The sequence below is a fragment of the Mytilus edulis genome, chromosome 14 (genome assembly GCF_963676685.1).
Source record: "Mytilus edulis chromosome 14, xbMytEdul2.2, whole genome shotgun sequence".
NCBI classification, from domain to species: Eukaryota; Metazoa; Mollusca; class Bivalvia; order Mytilida; family Mytilidae; genus Mytilus; species Mytilus edulis.
In genome coordinates, this window is record NC_092357.1 from 1,639,994 (window position 1) to 1,659,202 (window position 19,209).

Genomic DNA, 19,209 nt, shown 5'->3' on the forward strand with positions numbered 1-19,209 from the left:
TATTTTTTATTTTTCTGGGATGCAAAAATACACTTTGTAAAAATATGTTGTTTGTGGTCAAGAAGTAGTGGTAAGAATAGAGTGGTGGATCCAGAAAAGTGGTGGCCCACTGACTGCCTGCTCCAGACATGCTTCAGTGATTCCTCATATAATTAACCAAATTAATCCCAAGAAAAGGGAAGACCAGGCCCCTGGACCCCACTCTAAATCATCTCTTGTATATGCCAAAAATTACAACATCCACTTATTTTTTTTTATTATGAACTGATCAAAATTCTTTAGACATTAAACAAGGACAAATTGTCAGTGTTAAAGCTGAGTATATAAGTCTGGGTAAAGTATGTGTGCTATTTATCTACTGATAATGATAACTTCAATCATTATAATCCCCACACATACAGCTATAATCCCCACACATCCAACTATAATCCCCACACATACCACTGTAATCCCCACACATACCATTATAACCCCCACACATACCATTATAATCCCCACACATACCATTATAATCCCCACACATACCACTATAATCCCCACACATACCACTATAATCCCCACACATACCATTATAATCCCCACACATACCACTATAATCCCCACACATACCACTATAATCCCCACACATACCATTATAATCCCCACACATACAATGTGATCTGAAGTGCTCCTAATCTCATTGATGAAATTTATCAAAATACAAAATCTGATAAATTGAACAGTCAATATTTGATACTAAAGCTTAACAAAAGGTAAATAATACAAGATGGCATTAAACCTGTTGTTATGGTTACCTGGCATTTTCTTCTTCCGGAGGTTCAAAGAACTCATCTTTGATTGTCATGGCAAATTTAGATTTACTTCTGGACAAGATATAACCAGGTCCACAAACAAATGGTACCATGGGTGGCTACAAGTATAAAATAAGGAATATAATATGACATACTTCTAGACAAGATATATCCTGGACCACAAACAAATGGTTCCAAAATAAGGAATATAATCAGCCAATTTTAGAACTATAGGGTATTAAGATCATAAATAACCCTATGATAGTTTATAAGAGTTGGATGTTATTACGTCTGTCCCTTATACAGATTTCTGTGGTTTTCCTCCCCTGAATTCATGAATAATTAAGGAACCAATGAAAATAAATGAATCTACAGTATCTATACTTCTCTGTTTTTTCTGTCTGTCTGTTTGATGAAAAGGTATGATATACTAAATGCATTTGACATACAAAATTATAAGCCTTGGGTCTTGAATGAGTCTTATAAACAACTTGGTTATTTTACCGGTAGGTGTTTTTGCTTGAGCACACATTAAATACAATGTATCATTAAGGCTGGGTATTGATCCTTTTTTTTCTATGATGTTGTTATGTATTTTAATGTACATCAATATGTGACACTTTAATAAACTATTATTTATCTTATCTTATTAATACTGTATAATTCTCTGTTAATTCATAAAATGTTTAGAACTATCGAAATACATAAGTTTTTCTACCCAAAGACTTTGATGGCCTATAAGCCAGATGCAACACAACTTTTTTCTATCTCGCTGATAAGTCTTAATAATGTTAATATAAATGCATGTTTGTAGATTCAAGTTTTAAAGCTGGTTTTCTTTCTGAGATAATTGGTCATGTCTCGGATAATCATTTTATCAAATTTCAAAATTATTAATCTCAATACAAAGATATTTTTAGCTGGAAATGTTTGTGTTTTTTGGTTGTAGAGTGAAATATTATACCCACATCTAAGTTTTTCTGCCATGGGGGAGGTCTTGCTCTCTTGAGAGGCATGTGGTTCTCTAGGTTGTGTCTTCTGGTAGGTTCATGTTCTACCTGGGAAACTCTGTCACACCTGAAACACAATTAAATCTTTGTACAATGTTTGTTAATACTTATCATTTGTAAAAATAAATGTGAGAGAATGTGTCCATGAGACACAGATGATGCCCCTGTTTGCATATCATATAAAGTTATATAAAGGGACGTAACTGAAGAACAGTAAAACTGATGCTACCCAAATTTGTACTTGATCTGTTTTTGTGGTAATACGTATTGTGTATTAATTCTATAACATTTTGTTGAAGCAAACTTGATTTGGAGAACAGAAACGAAAAAGTTTAGCAATTTTTCCATTTATAAAAGAGCATAACTTTAGAACATTTAAAGTGACACCATAAAAATTCAAACTTCATCTGTGTTTTGTGGTAATAAGCATTTTGTATAAGTTTCATAACATTTGTTTGAGACAAACTAAATTTATAATTAGAGAACAGAAACAAAAATTTAGCAATTTTTTCCATTGTAAAGGGGCATATCTCTAAAATGGTTAAAGAGAGGCTAACAAAATTCAAATTTGATTTGTGTTTTGTGGTAATAAGCTTTGTGCATAAAGTTTTATAATACTGTAAATTAATAAACTATTGTGAAAAATGCGACAGGGTTATAATCGCAATAATTCAAACTCGCATTTTGAAATTTGTTATATGAATTAAAAAAGTTTTTTCTCAATATCGCAAAAATTTAAATCACATTTTAGTCGTAAATGACAAAATTGCAATAATGAATGCATTTTTTCTGTATTTTATTGAGGCAATTAGCTTAAAAGAATGGAAACAAAATTTCAGCATTTTTTCATTTATAAAACTATACAACAGTTTAAGTTACGCTACCAAAATTAAAACTTGTGGTTTAAAATACGCATTATGTATAAGTTTATAAAAGATGGTTAGAGCAAACTTAAGTCAGATAACACAAACCAACTATGTACAGAATGACAAAGGTTAAACTGAATGCCCCCTCCACTGTGGTGGGGGCATAAAAATTTAAGAGCAGTTGTTGGATAACAAATATACAGAACACAACTTTTGTAATGGTTCCATGAAAAACCAATGTCTCCCATGTAATTGATACTAGATTAGTGTAAAAGTATAATATCAACTGCCAAAACCTAGATGTCAAGTATTCAACTATAATTAAAATTTTACTCCAAATAATCATTTGTTGATCACAGTGAGGGAGTGAAACTTCTGTTCAAGTTTTAAATAAATCTTTGAAATTTTATTTTATGATTTCATCCATATCTTGTAAACATGTGGATTCTCAAATGAACTCAGGTACCTTTTTTTAATATCTTAAATTTATTTGCATTGAAACTTAAACATTTTCTTTCAGCTATGTTTTAATATCCTTAAGCTTTGTACATACATATCTACTTCTTAAATCAGATTTTTTAATAGCAATAAACAGTAATATTCTAGTCTGCTATGAATCAAAATATTTATTCATGAAAATACATCAAATAATGAAATCCAATCCGTTCAAATATGTAAAATTATAAAAGTTTTATATTAGCTTATAAATCTCTTCTTTTATACAAAATCAGTGTTCCAACTCATTGGGTAGTAAAATGAACTGCCATTTTTTGAATTTATATTGAAGATTAAACTTTAAAAGACTGTTTAACAGAGAGTTTAATGAGGAAGAGATATAATCATATCATGCATTGTCATGTGTGTAAATATAGAGATAAACTTGATTGAAAAATTACATACATTTGAGTGAACAATAAGTATGTTATTCCTTTTAACTGTCATTTGATATATTCATTGACTGATTCTAGTTAACCAGTATATAATCTAAAATGGGGCTTTCCTCCCCTTTCCTTTTTCTCTCAATTTAATGTTATATAATTAAAATGGGGCTTTCCTCCCCTTTCCTTTTTCTCTCAATTTAATGTTATATAATTAAAATGGGGCTTTCCTCCCCTTTCCTTTTTCTCTCAATTTAATGTTATATAATTAAAATGAGGCTTTCCTTCCATCTTCCTTTTTCTCTCTCTTTTTCCACCACTTATTAATAATATTATAAGTTATAACTTATTATGAATAAAATTAGAGGTGGGGTATACGTCAATGACAAAATAAAATTAGAGGTGGGTATATGTCAATGACAAAATAAAATTAGAGGTGGGTATATGTCAATGACAAAATAAAATTAGAGGTGGGTATATGTCAATGACAAAATAAAATTAGAGGTGGGTATATGTCAATGACAAAATAAAATTAGAGGTGGGTATATGTCAATGACAAAATAAAATTAGAGGTGGGTATATGTCAATGACAAAATAAAATTAGAGGTGGGTATATGTCAATGACAAAATAAAATTAGAGGTGGGTATACGTCAATGACAAAATAAAATTAGAGGTGGGGTATATGTCAATGACAAAATAAAATTAGAGGTGGGTATATGTCAATGAGAAAACAATCAACAAAACATCATATAGGGTGTTTATTCTTTTTGTAGTTTAATAAATTCTGACATCATCAAAATGATAATATGAATAAGAATACTCTATAGCTGTTCAGTGTGAGCAAAGGCTGTGTTGAAGGTGTACCTTCACCTATAATGGTTTACTTTCATAAATTTTAACTTTGATGGAGAGTTGTCTCATTCACACTCATGCCACATCTTCCTTTATCTGCATGTATATTGTTTGTGAGAAACAAAATCAATGACACAGCCTATACACTGTATCTGTTTATATTAGGGGCCAGGCTAATTTTCTCGTTATGTTGAAGTCAGGGTTTCCGCTGGCGGTCGCCATTTTCGCAATTTGCGAAAAAATAATAATTGTGGCGATAAAAATTCGTCATTGGCGAAAGAATTTGGCGACAGAAATATATATATAACGATTTATTTTCCTCCATCTTGTATATTTACTTTTTTTCGAGTTTCGCGGACTTTACCCGATCAGACAATACTCGGAATTCACCTTGACCTCATTAAGATTTGGACAGAAAATTAATAATCAGCTGATTGCATTTTATACCTATCGATAACAAAGGACTAATTAATAAAGGTGTTGATAGAATTGTTTGACAAAATGATATGGTTAAATAGCTTCCGCTAAATGTCACATACATAATATATTTACCACTTTGCGACGCACATGTTTGAAGCAAACTTTTGACGTCTCCTTCCTCTCCTTTTAAAGATAGTTTAGAAAAGAAAGCTGTTGTTGTTACGAAAAATTTTCAAAAGCAAGAAAAATCTCTGATCTAAAACTTAAATTATCCTTTGACTTTAATATAGGTTATTGATTAGGGAGACTACTTTAAAGTCGTTTTAGTGACACACGTGTTTCAAGCATAGTTTTTCGTCTCAACTTTTTCATTTACGATGGTCAAGAAAAGAAAACTGTCGTTATGAAGATACCTATCCAAAAGGTTAAGAACAACCCCTCGAAGGAGAGTAACCCTTCAATGTAATGACTACACATGAAATGAGGGATCAAGCTTTTGTTTTGTTGTAGAAAAAAAAGCTAAATTTTAAACGAAAAATATATTTATGTGACTTGGCGAAAAAAATAATAAATTGGCGAAAAATATATTGTTTTGGCGAAAGAGGTGGCGAAAAAAATAATTGACCCAGGGGAAACCCTGGTTGAAGTCCAATCAGCCTGGCCCCTAATAATTGGTTGCCTTGGGCAGTTTTCTACTCTATGGTAGGGTTGTTGCATTGTCTCTTTGCCACTTTCCCATTTCCATTCTGAATTTATCTTATATATTCAAGTATTGATACACATCTAAATGGCTTCATTTTTTTCTATTTTAAATTCATTTTACTACATCAGGCCTAACAACCTGACCGAAAAAGATATACAATAAAATATTGAGAAATTTTCAAATGCAATTTTCACTTTTTTTACTGGTAATGATTTACGGTCAAAGGAGTAGGTTCAGTAAGACCCCTTTTTGGCCCCAAAATATAGCAGTTTTAGAAAATTGTGAAAATGTAATCTTTAAGCTATATTTTGGAAAGCAAAATGCTTCTGCTACATAAATATGAGCTGTTTTTGACAATACAATGCGCAAATATCCCGTTCTAGCATCATTAAGTTGTGCTAAATTACTGAAATCTTCAAAATTTTAACATTTTGGTTAATTTTTAGACGGTTTCTGTCTAAAATGAAAGTGGCGCATTCGTGTTCATTTATAATATTGAAATGTAAGTTGTATTTGATGATAATACACAGCATATATAAAGGTTGAGGATGAACACGGATGCGGCCCCTTTCATTTTTGACAAAAACAATCTGAAAAGTGACGTATTTTGGCATATTTGATAGATTTTTCATATTTACGCTTGAATTAGAGTGTTTTCGGCCTAAATCAGTTAAAATCTTTCACATTAACTAATCGAATCGATTGAAATAGACACTTAAGTGTTTAAAAAGTGGCCGAAAACTTTCGTTAGATGAACCTGAAATTTGAGGCCAAAATTGGTCCTTACCGGACCTACTCCTTTACCCTATAGCAAAACATTTCATTATTAGTTTAAAAGAAATGTACTGGTACTGTACAAAGCCATGATACACAGAGCTGGTTTGGACAACATACGGACTGTGTCGAATCCAGAAATTTTCAAAACGGGGGTTGGGGGACACTGACTTCCCTTAGAAGGAAAACAAGGCCCTCCCTAGATCAGGTTATGAAGGACTGAACCATGAAAACATCTGACACAAAATAATTCAATATACTTAAGTACATGTACAAATGTACTAGATTTATATGAATAACTGTAAAGAATCAGATTTACACAATGCCATGAATACTAAAAGAAATGTAGGACAAGTGATTTAGATCATCTAGTTTAATCTGTTACCCTTGTCCTGTTAATTTTTTAATCGGATAAAACTGGTTACAATAACTCTCTCACAGATTTAACTCTGCTATAAAAATTAATAGGTATAACCGTATAATCCATATTAACTTTTAATCTTGTAGACATAATGTTACTGGTAAAAAAAATGGGTCAAAAGTCTCTCCAGATAATAATCATAATATAAAGCAGTAGTATTAAACTTTAGAATTTCAGGCAGTGAGTTTTTACTGATTAGTGTGAATTCTGCTGAGAACAAATTTTCATGTAGTAATATGCTACTGGCTATAATCATATTTTGATATCAAATACATAATCTGATATTCAGAAATTGTTGTTTGTTGATGTAGTTCAATCTCGTTTCTCAGTTCTTTATCATATTAAACCGTTGGTTTTCCTGTTTGAATGGTTTTACACTAGTAATTTTTGGGGCCCTTAATTTATATAGCTTGCTGTTCGGTGTGAGACAAGGCACTTCACATTGACCTATAATGATTTAGTTTATAAATTGTGATTTTGATGGAGAGTTGTCTCATTGGCAGTCATACCACATCTTCCTATATCTATATTTTATAACTCTATACAGAATTTCCTAAATTCACAATAAGCAATCTTGCACTAATGATTTAGGATTCATTCTGTTCATTTAATAAGAGTAAAGTTTAGTGACAAAAACATTTTTTTTCAGGGGAGCAGACTGATAAATGGATGGACATTGAGATTGTACAATATAGCCCTTACTTCAAGAGTTGGAGTATACTATTGTTTATCCCCGGGTTAGTATATATCTAGGATTTTGATTGGTTAACGCACGTCGTAACAAAACCCATAGCCCCTGGGTGTTGCTAACCCATATCCCCAGATGTTACTAACCATTATTCCGGGGAACTTCACGCAAGTTTTCCTTAGTTCCATGATTGCTAATTGTGAAATATTGAATTCTGTAGATTATCCATAATGTTTGTAATAAAATATGTAATTCATTAACGATTTTGTCATATAATGCTGATCATTTACAGTCATTTCATCACTTGACTGCCACATTTTCAAGGAATGGGACTACTGACCTAGCTATGCAAATTACCCATGTTGACATTTCACCATCTATGACGTAACTCTCACAACATTGAGCGCCAAATTTGACTCAATCCAGTTTCTCTGTCTCCGTATTGAAAACGTCTTATATTTGACTACCTGTAGGGTTCTACCAAAGGTAGTAAGTACCCTACACCCCGTAAAAAATATGTAAAATTTCCAAATTTCAATAAAACTTTTTTAGATAATGAAAAAAATGTTGTTTTCACATTACTCTTTGTACCCGAATTTCCATAAAACTCGCCTGATTCGGACTAAGACCGGGGATAAATTCGTTATCTACGTTCATATCCGTAGATATGGATATTTTAACACCCTTCAGTACCCTGTACACCCTTCGGCTACGCCTCACGGTGTACAGGGGTACTTCAGGGTGTTAAAATATCCATATCTACCCCTGAAGTATCCCTGTACACCGTGAGGCGTAGCCGAAAGATGTACAGGGTACTGAAGGGTGTTAAAATATCCATATCTACGGATATGAACGTAGATAACTTATAATATCACCCCTAGTTTTTGGTAGGCTTCAAGTTGCTCAATGTTCAGTTTTTATGTGGTATTGTGTGTACAGCTGCATGTTTTGTTTGCCTTTTTTAAGCTGTGGTGATGTCAGTTTATTTTCCACTTTGAATGACCCTATGGTATCCTATACCCCTCTTTTAGTAACATCTATTCTACAACATACTCATTATTAGTTAAAACTGCAGCTGCTGTTCTTGGTCTGTTAATTCTTGATGAGGCCCCTAAACTACTACGGGAAGATCTGTTGTAACTTGATGGCGTGGATCTGAAATAAAGAACAAAAAGTTATATCGGATCTGAAATGATAAAAGGGAGGTAATCTAGTGATTCTCATTTGACAAAAAAAGCTTTTACCATTCCTGTTGCAGTTGAATTAGATCTGAAATGATAAAAGGGGAGGTAATCTACTATACTGATTCTCATTTGTCATTTTACCATTTCTCTTGCACATGTTGCAGTTGAATTGGATTTGAAATGATAACCAGATGCTCCGCAGGGCGTAGCTTTATACGACCGCAGAGGTTGAACCCTGAACAGTTGGGGCAAGTATGGACACAACATTCAAGCTGGATTCAGCTCTAAATTTGGATTGTGATTAAATAGTTGACACAGCATAGGTTTCTGACACAGAATGAATGTGTTCTAATGAACTTAAAATTTTTGTTTTCTCTTAGAGCAATTCACTATGCTGTTGAATATTAATCCTCTCAAAAAAATGTTTGAAGAAATTTTCTTTTTTATTTATGAAATTTCAAATGAGAAAAATTGAACCCAATTTTTTTAATGACATTCCCCTTTCCCTTATTCCAAAACTAATCTCAATTAAAATTTTTAATGGAGTTTGCAACAATAACTACTCATTTAAATACATCATTATCACTGAATGGTAAAGATTATTTTAATTTATCAGTTGGTAGTAAAAAGTGAATATACATTGTATATTGTATATAACAAAGATTTAAGTTGATTCTGGACAAAGAAAGATAACTCCAATTAAAAAAAATCTTGCTATTGCACAATATTTTGCAATTAGATATTTCTTGCTTACTATTCTGGACAAAGAAAGATAACTCTAATTAAAAAAAATTTTGCTATTTCACAATATTGTGCAATTAGATATTTCTTGCCATTGCGCAATACTGTGCAATTGAAAAGACTTGCTATTGCACAATACTTAATATAATAATTTTGGATCCTGATTTGGACCAACTTGAAAACTGGGCCCATAATAAAAAATCTAAGTACATTTTTGGATTCAGCATATCAAAGAACCCCAAGATTTCATTTTTTGTTAAAATCAGACTAAGTTTAATTTTGGACCCTTTGGATTTTAGTGTAGACCAATTTGAAAACAGGACCAAAAATGAAGAATCTACATACACAGTTAGATTTGGTATATCAAAGAACCCCATTTATTCAATTTTTGATGAAATCAAACAAAGTTTAATTTTGGACCCCGATTTGGACCAACTTGAAAACTGGGCCAATAATCAAGAATCTAAGTACATTTTTAGATTCAGCATATCAAAGAACCTAACTGATTCATTTTTTGTCAAAATCAAACTAAGTTTAATTTTGGACCCTTTGGACCTTAATGTAGACCAATTTGAAAACGGGACCAAAGGTTAAGAATCTACATACACAGTCATGACAGTTAGATTCGGCATATCAAAGAACCCCAATTATTCAATTTTGATGAAATCAAACAAAGTTTAATTTTGGACCCTTTGGGCCCCTTATTCTGTTGGGACCAAAACTCCCAAAATCATTACCAACCTTCCTTTTATGGTCATAAACCTTGTGTTTAAATTTCATAGATTTCTATTTACTTATACTAACGTTATGGTGCGAAAACCAAGAAAAATACTTATTTGGGGCCCTTTTTGGCCCCTAATTCCTAAACTGTTGGGACCTAAACTCCCAAAATCAATACCAACCTTCCTTTTGTAGTCATTAACATTGTGTTTAAATTTCATTGATTTCTATTTACTTAAACTAAAGTTATTGTGCGAAAACCAAGAATAATGCTTATTTGGGCCCTTTTTTGGCCCCTAATTCCTAAACTGTTGAAACCAAAACTCCCAAAATCAATCCCAACCGTTCTTTTGTGATCATAAACCTTGTGTCAAAATTTCATAGATTTCTATTAACTTAAACTAAAGTTATAGTGCGAAAACCAAGAAAATGCTTATTTGGGCCCTTTTTGGCCCCTAATTCCTAAAATGTTGGGACCAAAACTCCCAAAATCAATACCAACCTTCCTTTTGTGGTCATAAACCTTGTGTTAAAATTTCATAGATTTCCATTCACTTTTACTAAAGTTAGAGTGCGAAAACTAAAAGTATTCGGACGCAGGACGACGACGACGCCAACGTGATAGCAATATACTACGAAAAATTTTTCAAATTTTGCGGTCGTATAAAAAGGGAGGTAATCTAGTGATTCTCATTGGTCCAAAATTGCTTCTACCATTTATCTTGTCACGATTGTAGTTGTCTCACATTGGTAATCAATTACCACCTCTCATTATTTTATACTGTTAAAAGTTATAAATACTCTACATATTTAACTTATACTTTAACAAGCATTCTGAGAGTGTTGCATGGCCATACAGCTACCAGTTCGAGAATAATTGTCCTCGAAACAATATACTGACTTGATCAGTATAACTTGTCATGGTGCAAACTATATAACAAATATCTCTTATAAGCATGGTGAAAAGTGTGGTAAACTGATTAGTTTAGTGAATTTTCTTAGTCCAATTAAGGAACATATTTCTGCACAAAATTATCAGACCGAAACAAAATTCAAATATCCTCTGTGACTTATCATAATAAAACTACATGTATATACCAATTATCAAATCAATATCTTCAATTATGACACAAATAAATGTGGAAAACTAATTATGTGAGTGAATTTTCGAAGACCAAGGACCATAACTTTGGACAAAATAGTCAGACCAGAACAAAATTTAGACTTGATCTATAACTTTTTGTGATAGAACAATATACCAATTATTAAATCAATCTCTTTAAGCACAAAGGAATAAGTATGGAAAACTGAATATGGAAAACTGAATATTTGAATGAATTTTCGAAGACCAAGGACCATAACTCTGCACAAAAAAGTCAGACTGGAACAAACTTTAAATTTGACCTGTAACTTGTTGTAATAGAACTATACACCAATTATCAAATCAATATATTAAGCGCAACGAAATAAGTGTGAAAAACTGAATGAATTTCAGTGATTTTTCTAGGTCCAATTAAGAACAATGTACTAAATATCAAATCAATATCTTCAAAAACAAAGAAAAAAGTGTGGATAACTGATAAGACAGACTGAACCTACGTAATACATAGTAATTGGCACATCCTTAAATTATGGAGGTGACTAGTAGGTGGGTGCACTCAGGGTCCGTCATGATACTTACATATGAACTCCAGTAACGTATTGTAATACTGTATGTCTGTTACTGCTCTCATACATAGTATGGGACCTCCCTAAATTATGGAGGTGAATAGATGGCAGCACTGCAGCTGAAGTCATTTTTACAATTAACAGGCTATTATTTGAACTTGGAATTATTTTTAATTATGGAATTTGCATAATTTCTTGTGTTTAAATTTTTTTGATAAATTCTATGTTTATTTGGTATTATAATCTTTTGAGTGGTTAATAACACTTTCCATACAATGTATTTTGGTTAGATAGTGTTGTGCGCGGCACAGGACATTCTATTGAAAATATACTATTTTCTTTGTAATAGAAAGTGTTGTGCGCAGCACAGAACATTTCAGTACAGAATAAACATGGAATTTATTAAAAAATTCAATAACAAGAAATCAAGCAAATTCCATAATTAAAAATAATTCCAAATTCAAATAATAGCCTGTTTATTGCACTTTAACTTAGAAATACTGCTATATTCCAGTTTATAAATGTTAAACTTTGTAACATCTGATGTCAGACTTCATTATAAAGTGGTACGTATTACAGAGTTTATTTGAGTTAACAACAGAACATATTGCAGGGGTAACACTGAGCTTTCTTTCCTTAAAGGACTAGCTCTATCAAAATCTCATTCAGAATAAGAACAGTCAAGAAATTCTATTATGATACAGAAAAAGTTATTTGCTTTTCAACATGAAAAAAATTATTTGCTTCCCAACATGAAAAAATTAATAAGTTATCTCATTTAAAATAGTTTCACATCCTATGAATTCCTTTTAACACACCATTATAAATTTTAACAACGATCAACTTAACATCCTTCAAATCCTTGAATAGAATTTTAAACTTATTTTTTTCCCTTCCTATAAATCATAACATATTTGACTTCTAATGGTTTAATCCTTGAACCAACTGTCAAAACATAAATATTTATGTCTATAAATCTACAAGTAGTATTTGAATTCAAAACTTATATCCATAAAAAACTTGTAGAGTATAACACTTCAACATGTTCAATGTACTAAATGCAGTTTTTTGTGTAAACATCATTCATGCATTTTATACATGATATAAACACTTTTTTTAAATATTTATGCCAATCAAATTACAAGTATCATTTGAATTCAAAACTTATATCCACTTGTAAAAACTTGTAGAGTATAACACTTAAATTCAACATGTTCAATGTTCACTATAAATGCAGTATTTTGTGTAAACATCATTCATGTGCATTTCATACATGACATCAAAACACTTGTAGTTGATACAATATATTTCTGATTTGAATATTTAACATATTGATCATGATCACAGTTGACGGTTTTAAGTCTCTCTATGTCTCAGATATTATCTTAAATATTGTTTCCAAAACTTAAATATCCATGAAAACTGGTACAGTTCTGTGTAGATCACTTAAATGTTACAATATAAATGCAATGTTTCTTGTAAACATCATCCATGCATTTTATACATGATATATAAACACTTTTAGTTAATACAATGTTTGTGATTTAAATATGTAATGTATTGATCTCATTTGACGTCTCTCTATGTCACAGATATAATCTAAAATATTGTTTCCAATCTATATTGACACAATCGTGTAAAATTGTTCTTAAAGGGCAATTACTCTTGAAGGGGTCAATTGACAATTTTGGTCATATTAACTTATTTGTATATCTTTCTTTACTGAACATATTTGCTGTTTACAGTTTATCTTTATCATGAATAATATTCAAGATAATAACCAAAAACTGCAAAATTTCCTTAAAATTACCAATTTATTGGCAGCAACCCAAAAATGGGTTATCACATTCATATGAAAATTTAAAGGCTGATAGAATGTAACCTTATGAACACAAACTATATTCTAAATACCCTAAGGATCATTCAGCTTAAGTTTGGTTGGAATTGGTACAGTAGTTTCAGAGGAGAAGATGTTTGAAATAGTTTACACCAGACGGACGACGACAACAACAACGGATGCCAAGTCAGCTAAAAAGTGACCTCAATCGATGAAAAACAAATCTGAACCAAAATTAGGATACCCCTATACAGGTATCTAACTACAGTAAAACCTGGCTGAACCGAATACTGCATAAACCAAATACCTGTAGCAACCAAACACTTAAGGGGGCTCGCGGGTCTAAATCAAATTTTTTATTTAATATAAGATTTCGCCAATTTTTTCTATAAATGAACTTTATCTTATACCTAATAGAAAAATAAAATAAAAAAGGGGGGTCACCGATCATTTACGCTCACAATCTGACTTCGAAAGAAGCATACATTTATGTAAAGGTACTTTTTTTCTGTTGAACTAATAGGAGAAAAAGAGGTAATATCGAAATAAAAAACGAATTTAATTACAGAAATCGCTTAAATTTTACAATTATTTAGTTAATGTATAGCTTATTTGAAAACAATAATAAAAAATATAGGTCACCGATGAGTAAAAAAAGATATTTCAATTTTAATGACAAAAAATAGCATTTTTGCACCAAAGGGAGATAATTTGGAGCTTTTTTCATGATATAAACATTTTCAAAGTCACCTGGGGCCAACACGAATTGATTGTTTGGAATAATTTTTGTACCACATGATAAAGTAACAACTACTAAAGGTAATAAATAAAATTTGTAATGAAAAATAAAAGTTTATTTTTTTTCTGAAAATCTTATATCCGCGAGCCTGACCTTAAGCACCGTCATATTAAATTGTATGCATTGTGAACCTGATAAAACCCAACATTGGCAAAAACCGAACAAAATCTTAAGTCCAAAAGAGGTTCAGTTTAGCCTGGTTTCACTGTATTTCTGTAAGAATTTTCACTTTGGAAATCAGATTCTTAAATAACAAATTATGGTTACCAGTTAAATAGCATAACAGTTTATATCTATTATAACAGTCTCATTTAAAACTCTTTATGAAAAGCAATTTGTGAATTGTTATTATAAATTCATTAAAATCAAAATGATCTTTAAAAACGCTCCATCAACAACGTAGCAATTACAAATATAAAATGTATAATGATTTTGATAATGTTCAAACTTGAACAATCTGAAATCTAAACTTCAAATAACTATAATCATCTTTAATACAATCAATTACTTCTTTGAAAATTTTTTTTATCACTAATATTTCATATAATATAAATATTATATCCATAATTATAATCTCATTTTTTTTTTAAAACATTAATTCTTTGGACTATTATTTTGACTGATTATTAAATCAAAATTTTAATATTTTTAATTTATTAAAAAGCACTTGTAAATGTTTCTAGTTCTTTATTATTTGTTAAAAGCATTATAATACAGTCTATAACATTGAATAAGTGTGAGTTATGGTTGACGTATTGTTCGTACTTGTCACTAAGCTGAAACTTAATCTCTTACTGTCAATTGCATGAGAGTTTATGATTTTTAACAAAATAATAATTTCATAACTTTAATTAAATAAATCATTTATATCATATCATTTAAAAAACTTCTAAAATCAATATTCTTCTGATTCAATGTCTACATGTTACACATACTTGTACAAGTATTTCGTTAGACAACTATGACTAATAAAACTTCAACTCTGAAAGAGATTTAACTTTTTCAGAATGCATGTTATAGATACTTATCAAGAGTAGATAACTCTTCTGTTTTTATAAGGGGAGATAACTCTTCTTTTTATGCCCCACCTACGATATTATGCCCCACCTACAATAGTAGAGGGGCATTATGTTTTCTGGTCTTTGCCTCCGTCTGTGCGTCCGTTCATCCGTCTTTGCGTCCGTTCGCTTCAGGTTAAAGTTTTTGGTCAAGGTAGTTTTTGAAGAAGTTGAAGTCCAATCAACTTGAAACTTAGTACACATGTTCCCCATGATATGATCTTTCTAATTTTAAGGCCAAATTATAGTTTTGACCCCAATTTCATGGTCCACTGAACATAGAAAATGATAGTGCGAGTGGGGCATCCGTGTACTATGGACACATTCTTGTTTTAATAGGGGAGATAACTCTCTTTATTTTATTAGTCATATTTTACATAAAGACTATTATCACTCTTTTCTGAGAATTAAATTAATTAAAAGCTGTGGAATGATTTCCAATAATACGACTCTCCACAAGAGACCATGGCCAAATGACACAGAAACAGCTATAGGTCACTGAACAGCCTTCAACACTGAGCAAATCCTGTATATTTGCCTATAATATATATGCAGCAGATATATTCATTTATAAAAAAAACCTTTAAAATGCAAATGTTATTTTTATTTCATTTAAGGCATAGTATGTACATTCATTTAAACATTGTTTAAGTTTCTGGTATTTCAATGTCATGGATTTTGTGTTTAGAAGAAACCACAAATTCAAATATTTTAAAGAATACAAATTTTAGTACCCATGTGCACCAGAGCTCTGCATGTGAACATCAAATTGCAATCTTAGCTACAAAATGATACATGTATATTTCACAATGTCTTTAGATATAAAACTTTAATATAAATCAATACACTTTCAATCTCAGAGATTTTTAATGAGGTTTTCTATTAAGTTTCATTATTTTTAGCATGTTTAGTAAATTGTTTAAATCAATGCTATTCTTCTTCACCATCTTTAATGATCTTATAGAGAATTTTAAATATTTGCTACAAAGAGGTCTTATACATGCAATTGTGTAATGAATAATAAAATTGGTAAATTTGAAAACGGTGATTAATAAAATTAATAGTATAATGGGCACTGTGGGTGCTTGTCTACATAAAATAAACTGTTAAACAGAGATATCTCTCCCCCAGCATGTAATTTCGATAGTATATAATAACAAGAATGTGTCCATAGTACAACCATTTTCTATGTTACCTTCAAATTGGGTCATAACTATAATTGGGCTTTAAAATTAGAAAGATAATAGCATAGGAAACATGTGTACTAAGGTTCAAGTTGATTGGGCTTCAACTTCAACTGAAACTACCTGGACCAAAAACTTTAACCTGAAGTGGGACAGACAGACAAATGGACGAATTGAGCCACAGACCAAGAAACATAATGCCCCTTAGTATGGCATAAACATAGCAATTCTTTAGCCAAAAATATTTAAACTATCAGTTTGTAGAAAATTCACTCAAACCAGGTAATTTAAATGGGGCTGCAGTAATGTTTTTCTTCATGTTGAAGACCTCACATAGACTTTGAAATGAAGAACAGCAATACAAGCATTGTTGATCTGCTATTTGTGTTTTCTGTTGTGAATTTACTGATTTTGTGCCATGGAGCAAATATAAATGAAAATCAAAACCTTGACCACATGCACCACCTTTTTATGCTCATGAGGCGTAAAGCAAACACCAATCATTCATTCAATATATGTACAACCTGCCAACAAAGTGAAAACTTTCTAGCATTCAAAATGTACTAGGGAAGTTATTTGGAATTTGGCTATATTCCCTAATGAGACAGACAAATTGACGGACAGACAGGGGTAAATCAATATTTCAGTTGTATGGGCATGGGGGGCATAAAAATCAAAATTTTCATTATCTGAAACAAAATTTCTTTAAATAAGACATCAAACATTATCAATACTTTTTTTTACATTTTCAGAATTCAATTTCTTTAGACTATTAATATTAAAATTGAGAATGGAAATGGGGAATGTGTCAAAGAGACAACACATAACAGACAACACTGAGCAGAAGGTCACCAACAGGTCTTCAATGCAGCAAGAAATTCCCGCACCAGGAGGCGTCCTTCAGCTGGCCCCTAAACAAATATATATACTAGTTAAGTGATAATGAAAGCCATACTAAACTCCAAATTGTACACAAGAAACTAAAATTAAAAATAATACAAGACTAACAAAACCAGACTCACACGTACTCACTTACTGGCTTCTGACTTGGGACAGGCGTAAAAATGCGGCGCGGTTAAACATGTTTATGAGATCTCAACCCTCCCCCTATAGCTCTATATATTACATGTATATCAAACAAACATAATCTAATGTTTTCCTTAGATTTAACATAAATTTCAACATTTATGAGAATAAGTAAATATCATCAATGAGGGTGGTAAAGGGTTATTTTCGTGCAACGTGATCGCCGTTTTTTATTTCACGTTCAACGTGTTTTTACTTTTTTATTTGACGTTCAGTCGTGCAAGACGGGTGCCTCGTTCAACATGTTCTGCTTATTTAATTTTACGTGCATCGTGATTTTCAAAGTCTTATTTTGCGTGCTCGGTATTTTTCAAATAAAATTCAAACACTTGGCAGGGATCGTCAAGAAATACTTTTTTAAAAGCCGTAAACCAATTATATCATAAATGTGTATACTAAATCGGGAATATCAAGTAAAACAAAGAGTTAATATTATACAAAAAGGTCACAAAAGGTTCAAATAAAAGTATTTATTTTTCGTGCAACGTTCATTACAGAAATTATTTCACGTTCAACGTGAAATTATGTCTTATTTCACGTTTTTTTCGTGCAAGCACCCCCCCTTTACCACCCTCATCAATATATATATATACTTCTAGATTTCAATTCTATAAAGAACCTGGCAGAAGCAACTTTTTTGTTGACTATAAAAAAGATGTGGTATGATTGCAAATGGGACAACTCTCCACAAGAGACCAAAATGACACATACTATTGAAAAAAATATATAACCAAGATTTTCTCCAAATTTAATAAATTATTACACTTACCTAGAGAATGTTTTAAATGAAAAACATGCAGCTGCACTGTCAGATTTTTGAAGGATTAAAATCAATACTCTGTATTTAATATACCTTTACCAAGATAAAAATCTTCTAACAACAAACTAAACAAACATATATTGTTCTTACTACAGTTATATAAACTGAAGAAAACTAAGAATGCTTTGTTTGAAATGAAAGTCAATTAAACTGTGAAAAACTTCCAACTTTTACAGAAAAAATAATCAATTAGTCATGTTTAAGGGGAAAACTTTATACAAGTTTGACCTAAAATATTATGTAATTATAATCATTTTATTTAGGGCAAGGAATGTTAAAAACAGAAACTAATTATATGTCCTTAATAGTGGCGCCAAATCAAGTTTAAGATGGAAGGAGTTCGTCAATGGCCTATGGTTCCCGGAGGAGCCAAGGGCCTGAATAAGTAAGTAAAATTTTGGCTGAAACATGACTTTTGATTGATTGGTCTTGGACTTGAATGCCATTTAAATCAGGACCTATAATGTCTGTTTCTTTTGTACACACATCATTGTCAATATAATGAATTGTGTGCAGTTATCATACAAGAATGAGTTTAATCTAGCTATAAACCAGGTTTAATCCAACATTTTCTACATAAGAAAATATCTTTATAAGAAAATGCCTGTACCAAGTCAGGAATATGACAGTTGTTATCCATTTGTTTGCCCTTTTGATTTTTCCATTTGATAAGGGACTTTCCATTTTGATTTTTTCCTCTGAGTTCAG

At 31.2% G+C, this 19,209-nt stretch overlaps 1 protein-coding gene across 6 annotated transcripts in view; it reads right to left on the reverse strand.

The window, feature by feature from the left end:
* LOC139504461 (flagellum-associated coiled-coil domain-containing protein 1-like) overlaps nucleotides 1-19,209 on the reverse strand; it is a 61,957-nt gene that overhangs the window by 27,287 nt on the left and 15,461 nt on the right. For 4 of the 6 annotated variants that reach the window (XM_071294558.1, XM_071294556.1, XM_071294561.1 and 1 more), the window contains 3 exons: nucleotides 8,458-8,559; nucleotides 1,760-1,868; nucleotides 795-910 (listed from right to left, as the gene is read on the reverse strand). In XM_071294558.1, coding sequence (XP_071150659.1) covers nucleotides 795-910; nucleotides 1,760-1,868; nucleotides 8,458-8,559 — 327 coding nt within the window. Of the gene's footprint in view, nucleotides 1-794; nucleotides 911-1,759; nucleotides 1,869-8,457; nucleotides 8,560-11,730; nucleotides 11,863-12,202; nucleotides 13,354-19,209 lie in introns of those variants that run through there. The other 2 variants (XM_071294559.1, XM_071294557.1) reach the window with 2 other exon arrangements.